The 20,307-nt window shown below is 44.0% G+C and overlaps 4 protein-coding genes across 4 annotated transcripts; all 4 read left to right on the forward strand.

Annotated features, from left to right (window-relative positions):
- The first annotated feature begins 3 nt into the window (after positions 1-3).
- LOC136429793 (uncharacterized) lies at positions 4-3,947 on the forward strand. The gene is made up of 4 exons (XM_066419769.1): positions 4-83; positions 692-784; positions 1,498-1,764; positions 3,293-3,947. Exons 1-4 carry the CDS (start codon positions 18-20, stop codon positions 3,428-3,430), a joined length of 564 nt encoding a protein of 187 aa, XP_066275866.1. The 5' UTR covers positions 4-17; the 3' UTR covers positions 3,431-3,947.
- Positions 3,948-4,613: 666 nt separating this feature from the next.
- LOC136429214 (uncharacterized) lies at positions 4,614-7,551 on the forward strand. The gene is made up of 4 exons (XM_066419089.1): positions 4,614-5,524; positions 5,991-6,096; positions 7,028-7,132; positions 7,516-7,551. The coding sequence occupies exons 1-4, from the start codon at positions 4,833-4,835 to the stop codon at positions 7,549-7,551; spliced, it is 939 nt and encodes a 312-aa protein (XP_066275186.1). The 5' UTR covers positions 4,614-4,832.
- Positions 7,552-9,143: 1,592 nt separating this feature from the next.
- On the forward strand, positions 9,144-10,234 carry LOC136429215 (uncharacterized protein DKFZp434B061-like). Its single transcript, XM_066419090.1, has 2 exons — positions 9,144-9,629; positions 10,229-10,234. The coding sequence occupies exons 1-2, from the start codon at positions 9,144-9,146 to the stop codon at positions 10,232-10,234; spliced, it is 492 nt and encodes a 163-aa protein (XP_066275187.1).
- A 2,988-nt stretch (positions 10,235-13,222) lies between these two features.
- Positions 13,223-20,097, forward strand: LOC136429217 (BRCA2-interacting transcriptional repressor EMSY-like). The gene is made up of 5 exons (XM_066419091.1): positions 13,223-13,229; positions 13,315-13,400; positions 13,980-14,141; positions 19,487-19,619; positions 19,839-20,097. The coding sequence occupies exons 1-5, from the start codon at positions 13,223-13,225 to the stop codon at positions 20,087-20,089; spliced, it is 639 nt and encodes a 212-aa protein (XP_066275188.1). The 3' UTR covers positions 20,090-20,097.
- Positions 20,098-20,307: the final 210 nt, after the last annotated feature.

Here is a 20,307-nt window from a genome sequence, read left to right on the forward strand (position 1 = left end):
AAGACAACAACAGCCTGATGAGAGAGGACAAGGATGAGCCAGAGGAAGACAACAGGCTGGCTATGGAGTCCAATTCCAGTTTGGTCAGTGCTGTTGCTCTTGTTCAAGTTCACCTGTTAGGGCTCCCATTCCACTCGACGACGATTGTGCTGCAACCTACATTGAATTTTTCCAAAATTGGAATATCATGCAAAATGTAAAAGTATGACTCTTCTAACAATACAAGAACACACAAAGCATGAGAAGATTTTTTTTTCTATCCTGTCAAATTGCTCGGTCACAGTGCAGTGGCAATGAGGTTGCCGCCCAAGTGAAATGGAGGAGTAATCATCAACATCTTAAACAGTTACTGACACGTAGAGGCCATTTTTTCAGAATATATGCATCAAAGGTAGTTTTATTCAGGTGACATACGTATTTATGAAAAAAATACACGCGAGCTGTGTGAGTGCCGGGTCCTGGCGTAGATAGTTTGAAACTTGAGGTGGTGGCTCCCCCTGGTGCATTCCCCTGAGCTGGTTTGAGTAAACTGTCAGTGTCTAAGTACATGTTTGTTAATATGGTTGTTAACTAGTCAGTAGAAGAAGGCGAGGCAGGCGTTCCTCCTCCTTTCAGAGAGAAGGCCCGGCCACTGTAGGTCATTGAGCAATTAGAATTAGTTACTGATATGAGCTTATCATATTCATTACAGGAGCTGAGTAATTCATCATCAGAGGAGGAGGAGGACAAAAACAGCAAGAAGAGAAAGAGGCTGGCCCAGAAGAACACAGCGGGGAGGAAGAAGGTAAAGGAATGTCAAATTGAGGAACGCATTAGCGTCTGTGTAGCACAGTGGCAGAGCATCCGGCTATGAACCAATAAGACCCAGGTTCAATCCCCAGTGGAGTACCCAGACATGTCCGGACTTGCACCCAGACGTTGTGCCCTTGGGAAAGGATACATTTCCCATGTCCTAAGCCCAGCAGTAGGGTTTGGGTTGGCGTTAGGAAGGGCATCCAGCCGTAAAAACTCTTGCTACAAAAAAGGACTTGCACTTGATGAGGAGGTCTGGGGCTTCCCCATTCATGTGCAAGCACGTCTAACCCCCAGATGATGGGGAACAAAAGACGTTAAATTGGATAGAGAGAGAGAGAGATTGTTAGGGGCCAGGAAAAAACTTTATTCCTTTGAAGTTTATTACAAAAGATTGAAGCAGCTGTAATGCCTGCAGCTAATAAACACAGTGGGAAACCTGTCACAGATATACGCACCTTGCTTTACACATGCATCTGCTGCTAATGCGGCACCTCCCGCTTCTGCATTGATCAAAAACATTACGCTCTCACCACGACTACATTCCCCGAGGTGCCTGACGTGAGGTTCTCCCCAAACATGGGGCCTCCAGTTTACGTCCCATTGAAGAGGACGTCCCTGATTATCAAAGTATGAGGTTTGACATGAATGGAGAACGACTGCTTTACCTTAGAATACCATGCCTTTATCCTTCCCCTATAACAGGCAAGAAGCATGGAGGATGATTCAGGAGCCTGTGGCCAGGGGACTGTGCCGAGGAGAGGCCCTGCTTTCATCGCCCCGAGGAGAGGCCCTGCCATCGCCCAGAGGAGAGGCCCTGCCATCGCCCCGAGGAGAGGCCCTGCCATCGCCCAGAGGAGAGGCCCTGCCATCGCCCAGAGGAGAGGCCCTGCCATCGCCCAGAGGAGAGGCCCTGCCATCGCCCCGAGGAGAGGCCCTGCCATCCCGCCAAGGAGAGGCCCCAGAAATCCGGTATGTAGAAAAAAAATTTTCATCCCAGTTACCTGGTTTTACTACTTTGCTTGTATGTCAATGTCGCAGAACACTGTATTTCGCCTTTATAGGGACTACATAGTTGAAGGCACCCAGAGCATTTTATGAGGCTTGAAAACTGGAAATATTCTAGTTGTTGTAATCTTTATGAAATTGACATTTAATGCCACTGTTTACCACATTTGCGTGCATATTTCTTATCAAAAGTGCTCAAAAGCGGCACAAAAATAAACTACATTCAATTTGGTGATCTTTTAGTTTTGCGCGCCTAGTGTAATTAGACCGATACCATAGCCCCGCCCACCACCGTCAAAACGTACAAATGCAAAATTAAAACATAAAAATGCAAATATTTGACGGACATGCAGTCACTCTCTCATTGGTTGAACCGCTAATTGTGATGGACAGAACCACAGTTTTGGCCTTCCCGACGGGCACAGGAAACTAACTAGTAGTCAACTTTTTCAAGTACAGTGAATTATTTTATTATGCCCTAACTACTATTGGGGAGGGGGGCGTGGATATTTTGTTTTGCGACCTTATCCACTTAATGCTTAATGTATTTGAAATGTCAGCAGGCCTCGAAATACTGGGTGCATGTGCACTTTTATGGACCTGGAGCCGTGCACCTTAATTTTGGACTGGCGCACTATTATGATAATATTAGATAGTTGTGTAGGGTAACAAACCACTGAAGGACTGCAATAACATTATTTTATACTATACTGCCTTATATTAGTTTTACATAATATAAGGCAGACGAGTATAGTAGTCAGCTTATGATATTCTTGAAGTGTTGGTAACAAAATCTTACTAATATATATAGGCAATTAGGTTATTACTAGGTTTTTTTGAAAATTGTGCGATTCTGCTTTACTCTGTTTTAATGTTGTGCACCCAAAATGTTTTCTGTGGACCAGACTGTACTTGGGACATCTGCCTATAAGACTAAATATCTCAGTCACAAAGGGGTAATGAATACTACCGTAAAATTCATATTTACGTACGCACCCCTTCTAACGTACGCACCCCGGTTTGGGGACGATTGCGGGTCTGACTCAGCGAGTTGAAACGTTCAGGGGAAAACCCTCCTAACGTATGCACCCCCTCTCCAGCATTTCAGTGGATAGTTAGAGGTTGACATGATCATTCTTCCGATGATGTTTACCATTCTATAGGGTTACAGAAAAATCTTTCTGGGTAGAAAATGTCAAACAATCTAAATACATGTGTTACTTATTCTTTATTACGGATTGATTGTGTGGTAGCATTCCACACTTCATTTGCATGAAGATGTACCGTACTCTCAAGCTGATATGCGATTTTTCCGAGGAAGAACCCCTCCTAACGTACGCACCCCGACTTTGGTGTTGGCCTGGAGCACCTGCTTGCGACTTGAAAAGTTTAAAAAGTGCGTACGTAAATAGGGATTTTACGGTATTTGATATCTTTGAATGCCACCTGGTGTTTGTAGTTTTATTCACTGTTTATTCTTCCTGTACTACAGCGAAGGAGAAACAACGAGCAGTGGCGTAACTTGGCGGCCGACAACGTCCTCAGGAGATCCGACCGCGCAACCCGAGGCATACCACCTAAGAAATGTAAGTTGATGTACTTCTTCATATGTAATATCATTTTGCTGTAATTTCCTCGCCGGGTTTTCAATCTTCTACCAGATTTATGTACATTTTTGTAAAATCCCGCTCCGTCTCCCTTCACCACTATTTGGCTGGCATCAAAGCGAGACACTTATAATAGCCAGTGGCACTCTCGTCTGTCCATTTTTTCCTGCAGCTTCTTCAATGCTTCTTAGAAGTAGCTAAGTCTTGCATGTTACTCACTATCTTTGACCCCACTGGTCATTATAGTAACTGTCCTCCCCAGTCTTTCTGCAGGAGGCTGTTCAGTGCCTTCTGCTGCTGCAGACTGTTCAGTGCCATCTGCGGCAGGCTGTTCAGTGCATGATCCGCGGGAGGCTGTTCAGTGCCATCCGCGGGAGGCTGTTCAGTGCCATCCACGGGACGCTGTTCAGTGCCATCCGCGGGAGGCTGTTCAGTGCCATCTGCGGGATGTTCTTCAGTGCCATCTGCAAGACACTGTTCAGTGCCTGTGGGACGCTGTTCAGTGCGATTCACAGGAGGCTGTGTAGTGTTACCATGATGTTAAATGTGAAACCTATGTCACTTATTTGTCTCTTTTATGTTTTTCTCACAGGGGGTTTTGACGAGAACTACTGAGCGTTGAATGGCCCGGGGGGGGAGGGGGGAAGTGGACATTTAGTTTAGTTTTTCCCAATGGGCGCCCGAGTGAGCAGATGAATGAGTGGGGGGGAGGGGGGGTCCTGTGGACATTTAAGTTAGTTTTTCCCAATGGGCGCCCGAGTGAGTGATGAGTGAGCAGATGAATGAGTGGGGGGGAGGGGGGGTCCTGTGGACATTTAAGTTAGTTTTTCCCAATGGGCGCCCGAGTGAGTGATGAGTGAGCAGATGAATGAGTGGGGGGGAGGGGGGTCCTGTGGACATTTAAGTTAGTTTTTCCCAATGGGCGCCCGAATGAGTGATGAGTGAGTGGATGAATGAGTGAGGGGGGAGGGGGGTCCTGTGGATATTTTAAGTTAGGTTTTCCCAATGGGTGCCCGAGTGAGTGATGAGTGAGCGGATGAATGAATGAGGGGGGAGGGGGGGTCCTGTGGATATTTTAAGTTAGGTTTTCCCAATGGGCGCCCGAGTGAGTGATGAGTGAGCGGATGAATGAATGAGGGGGGAGGGGGGTCCTGTGGATATTTTAAGTTAGGTTTTCCCAATGGGCGCCCAAGTGAGTGATGAGTGAGCGGATGAATGAATGAGGGGGGAGGGGGGTCCTGTGGATATTTTAAGTTAGGTTTTCCCAATGGGCGCCCGAGTGAGTGATGAGTGAGCGGATGAATGAGTGTACTGAGTGAACGGATGAATGAGTGAGGGAGGAGGGGGGTCCTGTGGATATTTAAGTTAGTTTTTCCCAATGGGCGCCCGAGTGAGTGATGAATGAGCGGATGAATGAATGAGTGAATGAGTGTAGTGAGTGATCGGATGAATGAGTGGGGGGGGAGGGGGGTCCCAGGGGTCATTCTTCGCCAGTGGCCGCCAAGAACAGGTCCACCGCTCGCCTCCAACGCGGAATTTCTGGGGGTCACCACCACCAGGTCCCAACTCCACCTACTGGTGCCCCTCATGCCGCGCCTCGTGCCGCAGACCGCATTCACGGGTCTAGCCAACACGGCAGCCAACATCGCCGTGGTGCACAACTCAACACTACCCGACCCTGCGTGCCGCAGACCGCATTCACGGGTCTGGCCAATACGGCAGCCAACATCGCCGTGGTGCACAACTCAACACTACCCGACCCTGCGTGCCGCAGACCGCATTCACGGGTCTGGCCAACACGGCAGCCAACATCGCCGTGGTGCACAACTCAACACTACCCGACCCTGCGTGCCGCAGACCGCATTCACGGGTCTGGCCAACACGGCAGCCAACATCGCCGTGGTGCACAACTCAACACTACCCGACCCTGCGTGCCGCAGACCGCATTCACGGGTCTGGCCAACATGGCAGCCAACATCGCCGTGGTGCACAACTCAACACTACCCGACCCTGCGTGCCGCAGACCGCATTCACGGGTCTGGCCAACACGGCAGCCAACATCGCCGCGGCGCTCAACTCAACACTACCCGACCCCGCGGAAACTGCCAAGAAAGAAGGTTACACAAATATGTCAATACATTCTGTATAACATAATTTTATGTACATATGTATGATATTTGTTAATTTGTTTGAGAAATGAACTGTTCTTGATTTCGATTCTTGATCTTGTCAAATTGCAAGTGAAATAAGCTGTTAGATACTATCAAATATTTCTATTATATTTGATTCTAGTCTGATAACATAGATATACATGTACATAAAAGCATAGTCTTTGAAACTGTATTATGGACTTCAATACTTTGTTTTATGTTATGCACCCAAATTGTTTTCTGTGCACCTAAACGTTATGGTTTAGTGTACCAGCACTCCTATTCCCAGATAACTTAGTTCAAGCCATGAGAACATATGACTTAGAGCTGCTGTGGTAATTGCTATGTTCTGTACATGCATTGACAGTTTCAAGACTATGGTCCCTTTTCTAGTGAGGATCTGTAAAAGTTGACTCTCTTCTCTTTTTTCCAGTGCCTGGGACCAGTGGTGTCAGTTCAACGACCATGAAGTCACCAAGATCAGCCAGTCCCCACTCTGGGGTACTGCCCAGCGGTGCCACCATCACAGTAAAAGGTCTGTATGTTTGTAGGTACAGCTGTCCTTAGTAACTAGGTGTCCTTTATGAGTATCATTTAGTGTTTCTCAATTTAAAAAAAAAGAGAGTCAAGCAAATTTTTTTCCTGAAAATCTGACCTCAGCAGCTATTTGATGGGGCTTGAAACATAGGCCAATCCTTAAAGATCAGGCAATGATCAAGAGGACATTGCCTGTATTGCTGGTGAATATATCCTTTATGCATGTAGCTTGCAGACCCTTTGGCAACCAATTCTCTTGCTGTGTTATGCCTACTTAAACTTTATGACACTGAAGTAGCCGTTTGGCACCCAATTCCCTATTGGTTACAGAGTTAGGCAGTAGGGAGAAGGTTAAAGGCCAAATGTTAGGGTATATACATGAGGGTATGGAAGATCTGCCCAACTTCAAGACATTTCTTGAAAGATTCTTCTCAATCCTAGGAGAAAGAGTTCAAGATGAGATGGAGACAGAGACCAAGGGCAGAAGAAGAAAGCGGACCAGTTCTTCCTCAACCCGTCACCAAGCTTCCGCAGCTTCTTCAAGAACAGTTGAAGCCCGTCCCTTACTTCTTCCGACTTCTTCTAACATTTGGGTAAGATGTGTATATTGAAGCCTAGGCTTCCTGCACCTTTGATACATACATTTTATTGTATTTTGCACCAATGAAACAGCAACTAGAATGCTAACATTTCTAAGGATGACCCACCCAAATATAAAGTTTGAATAGCCCAGCCACATTGTCCTACAGTGCCATCTATCTTTAGCAAGTTGTACTGCAATCTGTGGATTGAGATGCTGATAGCATCCAAATGTAAAGGGCTGCATCAGTGCATTTCTATAGCTATTTTGTACTTTGCACTGTTACATTTTGTATCTATCAGAATATCTGTTCTTTTAGCCTAAGAGTCTGCGATACTTCTTGTATCCCCTAGGTGTCCCAGGGAACTGCGTCGTCACAGTCCATGAGCCCAGTAAAGATCACCCTGGCCAAAACACCACCTCCAAAAAGCTCCATGGCTCAAACAGCTACACAGAAGGTGAGATATCATTGATATAAAAAGTGAATTCTTCATTACATGTAAAATACTTTTGCCAGCATCTGTCAGTTAGCTTGTTGGTTTGTAAATGATAGATGATTTTCTGTGTATACTTGCATTGTGTTAATCTATGAGAAAGGACAACTTTGGGAAAAAATGCACATCCAAATTTAACTAGTCTTCAAGGTTTTTTTACCATATGTAGATGTACAGTACAAGGTATTTTTACAGTTCAGAAACCATCTGCCAGAGGGAGCTTTTACCACAGACTACAGTTTTGATGTTGCAGAGATTGATGCCTTGTGACTTAGAGTTTCAAGACTTATAATGGTCCCTTTTCTAGTGAGGATCTGTAAAAGTTGACTCTCTTCTCTTTTTTCCAGTGCCTGGGACCAGTGGTGTCAGTTCAACGACCATGAAGTCACCAAGATCAGCCAGTCCCCACTCTGGGGTAGTGCCCAGCGGTGCCACCATCACAGTAAAAGGTCTGTATGTTTGTAGGTACAGCTGTCCTTAGTGTAACTAGGTGTCCTTTCTGAGTATCATTTAGTGTTTCTCAATTTAAAAAAAAGAGAGTCAAGCAAATTGTTTTCCTGAAAATCTGACCTGCTATTTGATGGGGCTTGAAACATAGGCCAATCCTTAAAGATCAGGCAATGATCAAGAGGACATTGCCTGTATTGCTGGTGAATATATCCTTTATGCATGTAGCTTGCAGACCCTTTGGCAACCAATTTTCTTGCTGTGTTATGCCTACTTAACCTTTATGACACTGAAGTAGCCATTTGGCACCCAATTGCCTATTGGTTACAGAGTTAGGCAGTAGGGAGAAGGTTAAAGGCCACATGTTAGGGTATTATATACATGAGGGTATGGAAGATCGGCCCAACTTCAAGACATTTCTTGAAACTTAAGATTCTTCTCAATCGTAGGAGAAAGAGTTAAAGATGAGATGGAGACAGAGACCAAGGGCAGAAGACGAAAGCGGACCAGTTCTTCCTCAACCCCTCACCAAGCTTCTGCAGCTTCTTCAAGAACAGTTGAAGCCCGTCCCTTACTTCTTCCGACTTCTTCTAACATTAGGGTAAGATGTGTATATTGAAGCCTAGGCTTCCTGCACCTTTCATACATACATTTTGTTGTATTTTGCACCAATGAAACAGCAACTAGAATGCTAACATTCTAAGGATGACCCACCCAAATATAAAGATTTGAATAGCCCAGCCACATTGTCCTACAGTGCCATCTATCTTTAGCAAGTTGTACTGCAATCTGTGGATTGAGATGCTGATAGCATCCAAATGTAAAGGGCTGCATCAGTGCATTTCTATAGCTATTTGGTACTTTGCACGGTTACATTTTGTATCTATCAGAATATCTGTTCTTTTAGCCTAAGAGTCTGCAATACTTCTTGTATTCCCTAGGTGTCCCAGGGAACTGCGTCGTCACATTCCATGAGCCCAGCAAAGATCACCCTGGCCAAAACACCACCTCCAAAAAGCTCCATGGCTCAAACAGCTACACAGAAGGTGAGATATCATCAGATATAAAGTAAATTCTTTATTACATGTAAAATACTTTTGCCAGCATCTGTCAGTTAGCTTGTTGGTTTGTAAATGATAGATGATTTTCTGTGTATACTTGTATGTGTTAATCTATGAGAAAGGCCAACTTTGGGAAAAAATGCACATCCAAATTTAACTAAGTCTTCAAGGTTTTCTTACCATACGTAGATGACTAACCATACGTAGATGACCCCACAAGACTTTCAGAATTGGCTGATAGTATTAATTAGATCAAAACATTTTGAACCTTGCAAGCCCTGCACATGCATCCTGAGTCATTCAAAACTTATAACAGAAAATGCCATATGTTATTACAAGGATGTTATCCATAATCTTGCTGTGGGAGTAAAGGATACAGGCTCTTGAAGGGGGAACCAACTACGTACAGTCAACCAGGGGAAAACCCAATACCCAATTTTCCTGTTTTCTGTTTAGTTCTGTGCCCAATGAAGACTACCCTTGGTTCCCCCATCACAGCCTCTGTTGTTGGAACCTCCACCACAGCCTTCCTGTCCAGTACGCTGGCCGGAACCAAGCCGCGGGTGAAGACGCTGACCAAGCAGGCGACGCAGACGCGCATGGTGACCCTTGGTTCCCCCATCACAGCCGCTGTTGTTGGAACCTCCACCACAGCCTTCCTGTCCAGTACGCTGGCCGGAACCAAGCCGCGGGTCAAGACGCTGACCAAGCAGGCGACGCAGACGCGCCTGGTGACCCTTGGTTCCCCCATCACAGCCGCTGTTGTTGGAACCTCCACCACAGCCTTCCTGTCCAGTACGCTGGCCGGAACCAAGCCGCGGGTCAAGACGCTGACCAAGCAGGTGACACAGACGCGCCTGGTGCCGCTGTCCCAGATGCCCGGTGGTCAGCCCCCCAGGACCATGTCACCGGGCACTAAGCCGACCATACAGATCTGCAGGAACCCGGCACAGGTAGGACCTACGTAGATCTGCACTGAGTGCCTTACATCTGTACTTCACAGTAATACTACATATATATACATGATTGTACATGTATAGTAACTTTCTTTGCTTATGAAACGGTTAAGAATGTGGGAACTATAACATATCTCCACATGTTTGCTAGAGTCAGTTTCTTCCTCCAAAAGCCAATGCCTACGCCACACTCCATGAAAGAAACAATCAGGAAAGACCATTTTTATCTTGTTCAGTTATTCTGTCAACTAAGCAACGAACGGAAGTGGATGAAACCATTTTCAGTATCTGCTTGGTTGGACCTACTCCTAGTGTTGTACACTGTATGATCATTACACTAAGTGTAATACATGTAGATAAAGACTGATCCCCAAACCCTGCCCACCTTTGTCAAAACGTAGAAATGTAAAATAAAAACATAAAAATGCAAATATTTGAGAGACATGCAACCCCTCTCTCATAGGTCCAACTGCTAATTGCAATATTATCATTGGTTGAACAGCTTATCATGATGGACAGTCTGGATCAGTCTATTAGGCATGTCTATGTAAAGAGGACTAATAGATTTTATGCCATTTTTATCCCATTACAACCAGGTGTGAAGATCATCACCCAGACCCTCCCAGGCAGTAGGATTCTCCCCGGCAAACCGGCTACCGCGGCAACCGGTTCTGGTCCCCAGGTCGTCATGGTGACCACCACGCCCTCCATAGCAACCAGACCTGTCAGCTCAAGCACCACATCTACAGGTAACACACTGCAAAAGAAAAAATCTCTCGTTGAAAGTAAGATTATAACAGTTTCATAGTAGCAACTTGTATTATATGCAGGATTTGCTATACTGATAGATTCAGGACAGTGCTTTTGGAAGAAAAGTGAGGAAAGGGCTGAAATATTTTGCATTTGCCAGCAAATGCCACTTCCTTAATTTCCAACTGCCTTGTATTGTCTCCTTTGTCTCCTTGGCTTATCATGATTCACTCTTCAGTGTTTATTGAAATACTAGTAATGCTTTAGCTATCATTTGATTTGAAAATCTGAAATTATTTCCTTCTCTCACGCAGTGTTTGCCCAGAATAACGGAAACAGAGCCATCGTGAACCCAGCTATCGGCACGCGGGTTGTGACCATGCCCACGACAACTATGTCCGCGGGAAAGGTCACCCCACCCCCACCGACCAACATCATCAGTGTCACTCCAAAAAGTGTGCAGACCAATTGCCTCTAACAGTCACAAGAACACTGCCTTCAGGTTAGTAGAATACTGTTACAGTAGTAGTACATAATGTAGTGTCCAGTATTTGATTATACTTCATCTGTGGGGTCCCTGACACGGGTGGGCAGCAGTCAGCTAGTCTTCAGTCAGCTAGTCTGTATGTATGTATGTATGTTTGTAAAGACCAGCATAACTCGAGAAGGCTTGGATGGATTGTCTTGATATTTGGTAGGTTGGTAGGGCTTGATGAGACTAGGAAATGATTAGATTTTGGGTCCCCTAGCGGCTTGTTACGGTACTGCAGCGGAACTTCCTGTTTCGATATCTCGTGTTCTGGACAAGCTATGGAACTGATTTTAGAGTGGTAGATAGCTCTTTGGACAGAGAGTAAGTGGTATAGGTTTTGGCCCCCTAGCTGCTTTTTTGGAACTGCAGGAGAAGATTTTGGTTCAGACTTTGAATGGGAATAACTCAAGAAGGACTTGATGGATGGTCATGAATTTAATACATGTAGATAAAGACTGATCCCCAAACCCTGCCCACCTTCGTCCAAACGTAGAAATGTAAAATAAAAACATAAAAATGCAAATATTTGAGAGACATGCAACCCCTCTCTCATTGGTCCAACTGCTAATTGCAATATTATCATTGGTTGAACAGCTTATTATGATGGGCAGTCTGGATCAGTCTATTAGGCATGTCTATGTAAAGAGGACTAATAGATTTTATGCCATTTTTATCCCATTGCAACCAGGTGTGAAGATCATCACCCAGACCCTCCCAGGCAGTAGGATTCTCCCCGGCAAACCGGCTACCGCGGCAACCAGTTCTGGTCCCCAGGTCGTCATGGTGACCACCACGCCCTCCATGGCCACCAGACCTGTCAGCTCAAGCACCACATCTACAGGTAACACACTGCAAAAGAAAAAAATCTCTCGTTGAAAGTAAGATTAGAACAGTTTCATAGTAGCAACTTGTATTATATGCAGGATTTGCTATACTGATAGATTCAGGACAGTGCTTTTGGAAGAAAAGTGAGGAAAGGGCTGAAATATATTGCATTTGCCAGCAAATGCCACTTCCTTAATTTCCAACTGCCTTGTATCGTCTCCTTTCTAGAATGAAGCTTAACTCCTGATTGTCTCCTTGGCTTATCATGATTCGCTCTTCAGTGTTTATTGAAATACTAGTGATGCTTTAGCTATCATTTGATTCGAAAATCTGAAATTATTTCCTTCTCTCACGCAGTGTTTGCCCAGAATAACGGAAACAGAGCCATCGTGAACCCAGCTATCGGCACGCGGGTTGTGACCATGCCCACGACAACTATGTCCGCGGGAAAGGTCACCCCACCCCCACCGACCAACATCATCAGTGTCACACCAAAAACTGTGCAGACCATGCCTCTAACAGTCACAAGAACACTGCCTTCAGGTTAGTAGTAGTAGTGGTATACATAGATACTGTTACAGTAGTAGTACATAATGTAGTGTCCAGTATTTGATTATACTTCATCTGTGGGGTCCCTGACACGGGTGGGCAGCAGTCGGCTTAGTCTTCACACCGCACTTCCAAGTGATTAGCAACCATCCTTCTGGCCCAGTGGGTTAAGTAGTTGTTGTTATATGTTCTTTATTCCTGTATATACTGTATGATCTACACTTCTTGCAGCAAGTTGTGGATGATGAGCATGTTATTAAGTTAAATTGAATTAAAACACTGAACTGTCCTGTTTTTACCACACCATGAAGGACTGCTACGCCCTACACTATCGCGAAAGCAGGTCCATCCTCAGCCGGTATATAAGCCCAGCGTCATCGTTGTGCAGCAGGCGAAAACGATCAAGACTCAACAGGGCAAACCCATCACCGTGGTGACCACCTACATCACTCAGGTATGTGTTTGTTTGTTTGTTTGTTTGTTCGTTTGTATCTTTCTTTGTTTCACGTTGAGTGCTTTGCCAGCCCTATGGCCATTGTTTCTGAGGGCAAAAAGAAAAATATGGAGCCAAGAAAACTAGATATGAAATACATGTAGTAAAATAAGTATTCATACCTTACTGTAAGTTATAATAAGGTACTATACACACATTGTTTTCAGTTTTTCATCCAAACCATCCCAACCCACTCTAGACTGGCCGTAGAGGAATGTTTGACCTAAATTAGTATGAGTTTGGGTTCAAATACATGTACATGTACCTCAAAAACTAACATCTTTTTTTTTATTACTTTTCATGATTTAAGATTGTCATCTTGTGTCAATGGTGTTTTGGAGATCTTGTATGAACACTGACCTGGTGTTTATTCCACCCCTCAGTTTGTTTGTTTGTTTGTTTATTTCAGTCTACCCCCCGAGACCCACCTTTGTGTCCACCATGGCTGGTCAGAGTTTGGGGAAGAGCATGACGCTGACCAAGGCACAGCGACAACAGATCAATGAAGTACCCTTGGTTCCCCCATATCACAGCCTCTGTTGTTGGAACCTCCACCACAGCTTTTCTGTCCAGTACGCTGGCCGAAACCAAGCCGCGGGTCAAGACGCTGACCAAGCAGGTGACGCAGACGCGCCTGGTGCCGCTGTCCCAGATGCCCGGTGGTCAGCCCCCCAGGAGTTTGGGGTAGAGCAATTGACGCTGACAAAGGCACAGCCACAACAGATCAAGGACAAGGGTGAGTAAAATCAGACAACATCTGAACATTTTTATAGCTGTTATAAAGATTTTATGAGCCATTTCACTACTGAACTTACCAGCAACCTTCCAGTCTGTCCTCTAAAGTTGAAATGGCCCAAAGCCTATGTCAAATGACTTGAACAATTGAGTGTGATGTCGGCTAAAGGTCAAAGGTACCCGGCAGTTGGTGACGGCCCCCATCTCAGTTGAGGGATGCATGGTCAATGTAAATGGCCTCTTTCACTCCTTTTAAAGAGCAATGCTGCATGGTGTCCAATATTTTCACTTTATCCAAAGTCACGGAATGTCCTGGGGATTCTTTATGATATCGATTACGATCACAGATGAACTTTCATTCAAATTCTTTCGATACTGGACGTAGTTAAGGTTGTTTTGAACACTGGGTGCACATCCAGAAACCTGTAACATTATCAGTTATTGATTTCTAATTCTTTTCAAGGTCGTGATCCGTCCAAGGACACCTGATCAAGGCTCCCTCTCCTTGAGCCAGCAGCAAAGCATCCTGGGAGGGATTGTTGAAGGGATCGTGATCCAGAGACCGTCGTTGTCCTCGCCGCGTGCGCTGCAGGACTCCCCCGGGACTGGGGACGATACCAGCTCTGTTAGCTCCGCTGGCAGCGAAGATGTCGTGAAAGGCAAGCTACTGTTATTAGTTAATACCGTAAAATTCCTATTTACGTACACACCCCTCCTAACGTACGCACCCCCGATTTGGGGACGATTGCGGGCCTGACTCAGTGAGTTGAAACGTTCAGGGGAAAAACCCTCCTAACGTACGCACCCCCTCTCCAGCATTTCGGTGGATAGTTAAGAGGTTGACATGATCATCCTTCCGACGATGTTTACCGACTTAAAGGGTTACTGAGAAAATGTTTCTGGGTAGAAAACAATTTAGATATATGTATTATTTATTCTTTATTACTGATTGATTGTGTGGTAGCATTTCACACTTCATTTGCATGAAGATGTACCGTACTCTCATGCTGATATGCGATTTTTCCGAGGAAGAACCCCTCCTAACGTACGCACTCCGACTTTGGTGTCGGCCTGGAGCACGTGCTTGCAACTTGAAAAGTTTAAAAAGTGCGTACGTAATAGTGATTTTACGGTAGTATCTTACGAAAAGAAAGATTTTTCACTTTCAGTAGTTGTGTGGCTTAATATTAGGTATATGCAAGGGCCTACCTATTCTTTGTACCTTAAATGATAGAATTATGTTGTTTTCTAACCAACACTTAAAATCACCTCAACACTTACACATTATGCTAGTTTTAGTCTGATATTCTGTAGACGATTTCTGTAGAGGATTTCCAGTTCAAACTTAAGGTCCAAATACTGAAATTTGTCTTTAATCTAAGCTTTTCTCATACCCTACAAGCTTGGCTGCATGTTGTGTATTTGTTAGAAAATTATTGCCAGCTTCATTGTAATAAAAAAAGATAATTCATTCTTAGCTAAAACATAATTGGAATCTTTCACTGCATGACTGTGTTCAGCAAAGTGCATCAGTTAAAATAATTGAAAAATTGACTTCTTTTCATGTATTTGTTTTAAGTCTTTTGATTACTAAACATGGGAAGTCAGCGCTCGTGAGTGCGACTCGCATACAACATGTATGCGACCAGTTTTTTGATAATGCGACTAGATTTAAAATCACGGTCGCACGGTGCGACAATAAAGAATTAAGACCTGCGCCAGGATAATGGCTGCAGAACTAAGCGGTAAGCTGAAAATATTTAGGTATTCCAAACCTACCACGAAAATCGTCGGTGAATTTTCTATCATGTTCCCACGCCCGCGGTACAAAAACTATCCGTTCCTAGTGGAAAAATTACCCATAGAAATAAAGGATATAAGTTTCTCTCCGTTGTGATGTATTTGTTGGATTTGTAAAATGTTTTAAACGCCAGAAATTGCCGATGAAAGTGAGTGCGAGCGGCCGTGCGCTTGTGGAAGGCCGCCATGATGTTTTTAGACCGCAGCAGAATGACAAGCCTTTTTCCTGCGCTCATGTTTACACATGTTCAATCAGCGATTTTTACGATCAAAAATGAATAAATCAATTCGAGTGGAGTTTTATCCCCAAAAATATTAAATTTTCTTGTTGTTACCTTTATCGTTTCAAAGCTCATGATCTGCCCGTCAATATGGAGCTATTTTCATTTTGCTGCGGTCCTCCATGCTTTCTCCATGCGGTCGGCCTGTCATTGGATGGCCGCGCCGCGCGGTCTGACGCGCGAAATTTGAACTGCGCGTTTCAAAGGAACCGAAGAAATTTGACTGGGCCGGTACAGACAGATAATTTTTGATAATATTGAGCAAGAATTTCAAGGATATTAAAGTATTTTGGATTGTTTGTAGACAGAGGGTGGGGGTTAAAAAAATGCTTGTAAAAATGTTGAACTTGATGCCAGCAGTGAATTCGAAGTTTCAAATTATGGAATTTGACTTTATTTGTTTTGGTCATGAAACCAATAGATAAGTTTTAGAGTTATCTATTTATTTATCATTCAATGTTATGTGAATCATTACTTGCCTTGATTGTGTATTTTTCAACTTGTTGAACTTGAGGCACCGTGGCCCCCGGATAGGGGCCAGCCGGGGAACCTATGCCCAATTTTTTTGAAAATCCCAATATATCACTCAAGCTTATGTCATTTTTAATGTCATCGCAAATGGTCATGTGAATCATCACTTGCCTTGTTCCAAGTTGAAAATACCAATGGGTATTTTTTCACTTGTTGAACTTGAGCACCGTGGCCCCCGGATAGGGGCCAGCCGGGTAACCTATGCCCAATTTTTCTAAAAATCTGTCATACTAGTATCATTTAGCATGTAGGAAGGTATTGAATGAATTGAATTGCCAAATGTAGAACAGCCTCCACTTTAATTTGGGACTTCCAGTTTAATTTGGGACTTACCTCCCACATTTCAGTCATCTTTAACCCAAATGGGTTGATATCACATATGTTAGGTAAAAATGAGGTTAAGAATACGTAGCAGCCATTGATGACCCCCTGGGGATTAGCCAAATTCTGGAGAATTCTGGGGAATTCCGACAATCTGAGCCAGAATTCCCCAGAATTCCAGGAATCGAAGCCAGAATTCCCCGGAATTCCGGGAGTCTGAGCCAGAATTCCCCAGAATTCCGGGGAACTGGAGCCAGAATTTTACAGAAGTCTCGGAAGTTGAACCATGGGCTATGAAATTTTTGTTGATTGTACTCTATTAAAGCCCGCTGCGGCGCGCACAATTGGCGAGGCTAGATCGTAAGGGTCTGGAGCGACTGCCATTCTGCGCCAAAGTGACTTCAATACAACAATTGCCCAATGTGCAGCCATAGAACTGTAGATTTAAAACCACTTACACCGTGAAGGACCCCTACTCTATTTGATAAGTGTGGTGGGTTCTTTAACGTGCCCGAGGTGTGGCTCTCCTCAAACAATCGACCTTCATTTAACATCCTTTCCGATGGACGTCCCTAACTGAAGCTAGGTACATGTACTCATTTATACCTGAATGAAGTCTTTCCTAAGGTCACAACATTGGGGCATATCGGTGGTTTCGAACCCGGGATCTCGGTTGTACAGGAAACACCCCACCGATTGCGCTGCACAATGCCACAAATGATGGATTAGCTCCTTGTTAGTTCGCTAAGAGGCAATGAATCTTGGGGGTCTTGAGGCTTGCTCTCTTATAATGTAGGCCATACCAATTTGATTGTTGATTCTTGGATCTAAAAAAAAAAAGCAGAGTGACGGAATACAGTCATATTTAACTTTTCCTTCTTTTCCCCTGCTTTTGCGATGTCTGCATCATATACAGAATCTTTATTATTAGATTTTCAAGAACCAACCATTTAGATTGGAGTGGCCTTAGGAAATCCATTTGCTATATGCTATTTTCTGCATTGCATTGAGGAAGATTTGAAAGAGTTTAATCAGTCTTAATTTTGCAAACATTCTTTGGCACTGTTGACAACCTGATAAAAATTGTGTAAATTTGACATTTTTGCCTGTCAAAACACCAGTGTCATGAGGAAAGACATTGAATGGAGCTTTCAAGTTGGTAGTATGTAATGTATCATTTCCTCTTCACGGTGATAGTCGGGTGATGGGCTACCGGTAGTCATTTACCAGAGTGAGGGGACAGATGACAGTTCTACAGATTCAAGTACATTTAGGTAGAAGAAGCTTTAAGACTACTAGACTCTTTCTCTTTGTTTTTATTGGAACCTGATAGATAGCTATAGAGTAGTTTTAAGTGGATAGCTATAGTTGTTTTAACTTTACACAAGTTCACATGCAGCTACTGTAGATGTGCAACAGTAAGGTGTGGCAGCCTTGGTCATCCGGAGTTATGTAACCAGCCTGCTGCAGCTGTTGCCACACAAAGGCCAGTTATACTATCATACAGAACTGACACAGATTCTGCATGATGATTGTTTCTGTATCAATTAAACAGTGTAATGTTTGGGCATGTGAAAAGGAATATGGATTTGTCCAAACATCATTTCAGTTTCAAATTTGAAAGACACCCTGCCCTGTGGTTGTTAGACAATACAAAATGTACTTGAATTCTGCAAGTCTAACTGGAAGGAAGAAGCACTTCCAGCAGGCTACATGTGCATGCATGACAAATTTCATTTGTCTCAATTATATGCTGGATTACAGTGTGTACCTTGCTAATCCTTTGGAGGCCCTCTCACCCCAGTTTGTTATGATAAGGCAATCCCACCAGGCCCTCTGGATTGGCTGACAGGAGAAACCAGTAGCCACATGTAGACCAGTTACACAAGATTAGGTATGACAGATCAGGACTTAACAATGGCCTGAGTCAGTATAAACTTAGCATGTTATTCATCTACAAGAACTACCGGTAGTATAATAACATTTTATATGTAATGGACATGTAGCCTGACGAATCGCGCTTCTAGTGGCCAGCCGGTCCTCTGAGGCAATCCCCCTCTTGGGTTGGGGGTCAGTAACCTCCGACCGAGAGCTTGTGTAAATACAGGCTAATGTACATGCAGTTGACTACTTTCTCATGAAACTGCAGATTACTGGACTTGGGACATTTGTGATCATCTGCCTAAAACACAGCATGTTTTCAAAGTATAGGCTAAGAAAGGAAGACATACTTTAACAAAAGGAACACACATTTTATTATTTCTGAGGGACTGAAAACAACTGATCCTTAAGCCTGAGATAACATCTGGTTGACCTTTTGTGGCTATTCCCTTGTGGTTACATGTAGTGTACATGTACAGATGGTGCCCAGATATCAGAAATCAGAGTGAAGAACTCAGGATTGGAATTTTAATGTTACATTGTACTTTTTCTCTCTACCACACTGTGGATTTACAACAGTTAGGTCTTAATCCCCTACCCTTCCAAGCCAAACTGTAGTTGTACATCAGCAATCAATTATACTGATTTAAAATATACTGAACAATTTGGATTGACTTTTCATTGTTTCTCTGCTATCTTCTGAGTGCCATGTAGCCAGTTGAAAATTAGAATGACCATTAACCAAGCTTACACATCCTGGCATTTTGACACAAAGTTATCTTTTTCTCAGCTAAAAGGTGGGCGTGGATGCCATCAATTTGACTTTTAGCTTTTTCCACCAGCCAAAGTCTCCCATCTGGAAACATCCCTTGATCTCCTTGGCCATAGCTTTTATCTTTTATGATCTATTCAAATACTTTATTCCTGGTTGTTAACATTGATTAATGATAATAGGAGTATTACTTGGTATGGCCAAGACTTTTGCTTGTTCTTCAAACTTTTTGTAGTGGTGCTCCTAGATTTTTGCTGGTGCTCCTAACTTTTTTGAGTTAGGAGCACAGTGCTCCTAGGTCTAAAAGTTAGTCTGGAGCTCTGTGAAGTACCAAAGCTGCTGTCCAACCAACAAATATTCTTTGTCTTTGCACTTTATATACAGGCACAGAACAAGCCGCGGCAGTCCACCATTGACCTGAGTCAGATGGCCGTTCCAATATCACTCCAGCAGCAAAGCCCCCAGGCTGTGGCTGCCTCACTGCAAGGCGAGATGGCGCCTGAGTTTTTTGTCACAGGTTTGTAAACCTTTCCTAATCCTTAAGGATTTAGTTTTAGACATCAGTATAGATGAATGGCTTCAATTAGATTAATACATGCTTTGGGCAGTAATTGTTGCTTAATAATATCATTGTTTGATATAGTAACCATGCATGTTACAGTCCCAAAAGTTGAGTTGTTTAAGATATATTAATATAAGAAGACAGATTTTAAGTTGAATGCTTATCTCTTTGTAGAAGTGGTGCAACAAGATCAGGCCATTGCTGTTGAGGCTGTCCCCAGAGCTGCACAGCCCCCCTCTGGAAGACAAGGCATCCGCATCTCCACAGCCCAGCACTCGCTGGCTGAAGCCCACAGGAAGAGGCAGCAGGGACAAGTACTCGGGAGGGAGGAGGCTAGCCTTTTGGAAGAGTCCTACGAAGGCTTCACCCTTGACCCACAGACTGGGCTGTTCTACAAGGATGAAGAATCTATCTGTGATGGCTGAGAGCAAAATGCTGCATGATATAAAGGTAGGGAGTTAAAGTTAAAGTTGAAGTGGTCCCATACATCGAAGATGCGTAGGGGGGCGCCCATCTCCCATTCGAAGCCCTTGGGCCACACAAGTGCAAGTCACTACAGCAGGGGGCTGGTCCGCTGGTAGTGATGTGTGTGTTTAACTTCCATACCATTTCCCAAATGCTGAGTGCTAAGCAGAGAAAGAAG

Source organism: Branchiostoma lanceolatum, chromosome 3 (genome assembly GCF_035083965.1).
Source record: "Branchiostoma lanceolatum isolate klBraLanc5 chromosome 3, klBraLanc5.hap2, whole genome shotgun sequence".
Lineage (NCBI taxonomy): Eukaryota > Metazoa > Chordata > Leptocardii > Amphioxiformes > Branchiostomatidae > Branchiostoma > Branchiostoma lanceolatum.

Bases quoted from the DNA above. Each gene is read 5' to 3' on its own strand.
- LOC136429215 (XM_066419090.1), top strand. From the start codon at position 9,144: ATGAAGACTACCCTTGGTTCCCCCATCACAGCCTCTGTTGTTGGAACC.
- LOC136429214 (XM_066419089.1), top strand. From the start codon at position 4,833: ATGAGTGTAGTGAGTGATCGGATGAATGAGTGGGGGGGGAGGGGGGTC. The intron at 5,525-5,990 runs GTTACACAAATA...TCTTTTTTCCAG, and splicing joins GGAAACTGCCAAGAAAGAAG to TGCCTGGGACCAGTGGTGTC. The intron at 7,133-7,515 runs GTGAGATATCAT...TCTTTTTTCCAG, and splicing joins CTCAAACAGCTACACAGAAG to TGCCTGGGACCAGTGGTGTC.
- LOC136429793 (XM_066419769.1), top strand. From the start codon at position 18: ATGAGAGAGGACAAGGATGAGCCAGAGGAAGACAACAGGCTGGCTATG. The intron at 84-691 runs GTCAGTGCTGTT...TATTCATTACAG, and splicing joins TGGAGTCCAATTCCAGTTTG to GAGCTGAGTAATTCATCATC. The intron at 785-1,497 runs GTAAAGGAATGT...CCCCTATAACAG, and splicing joins ACACAGCGGGGAGGAAGAAG to GCAAGAAGCATGGAGGATGA.
- LOC136429217 (XM_066419091.1), top strand. The intron at 13,401-13,979 runs GTGACGCAGACG...ATTCTTTTCAAG, and splicing joins TCAAGACGCTGACCAAGCAG to GTCGTGATCCGTCCAAGGAC. The intron at 19,620-19,838 runs GTTTGTAAACCT...ATCTCTTTGTAG, and splicing joins GCCTGAGTTTTTTGTCACAG to AAGTGGTGCAACAAGATCAG.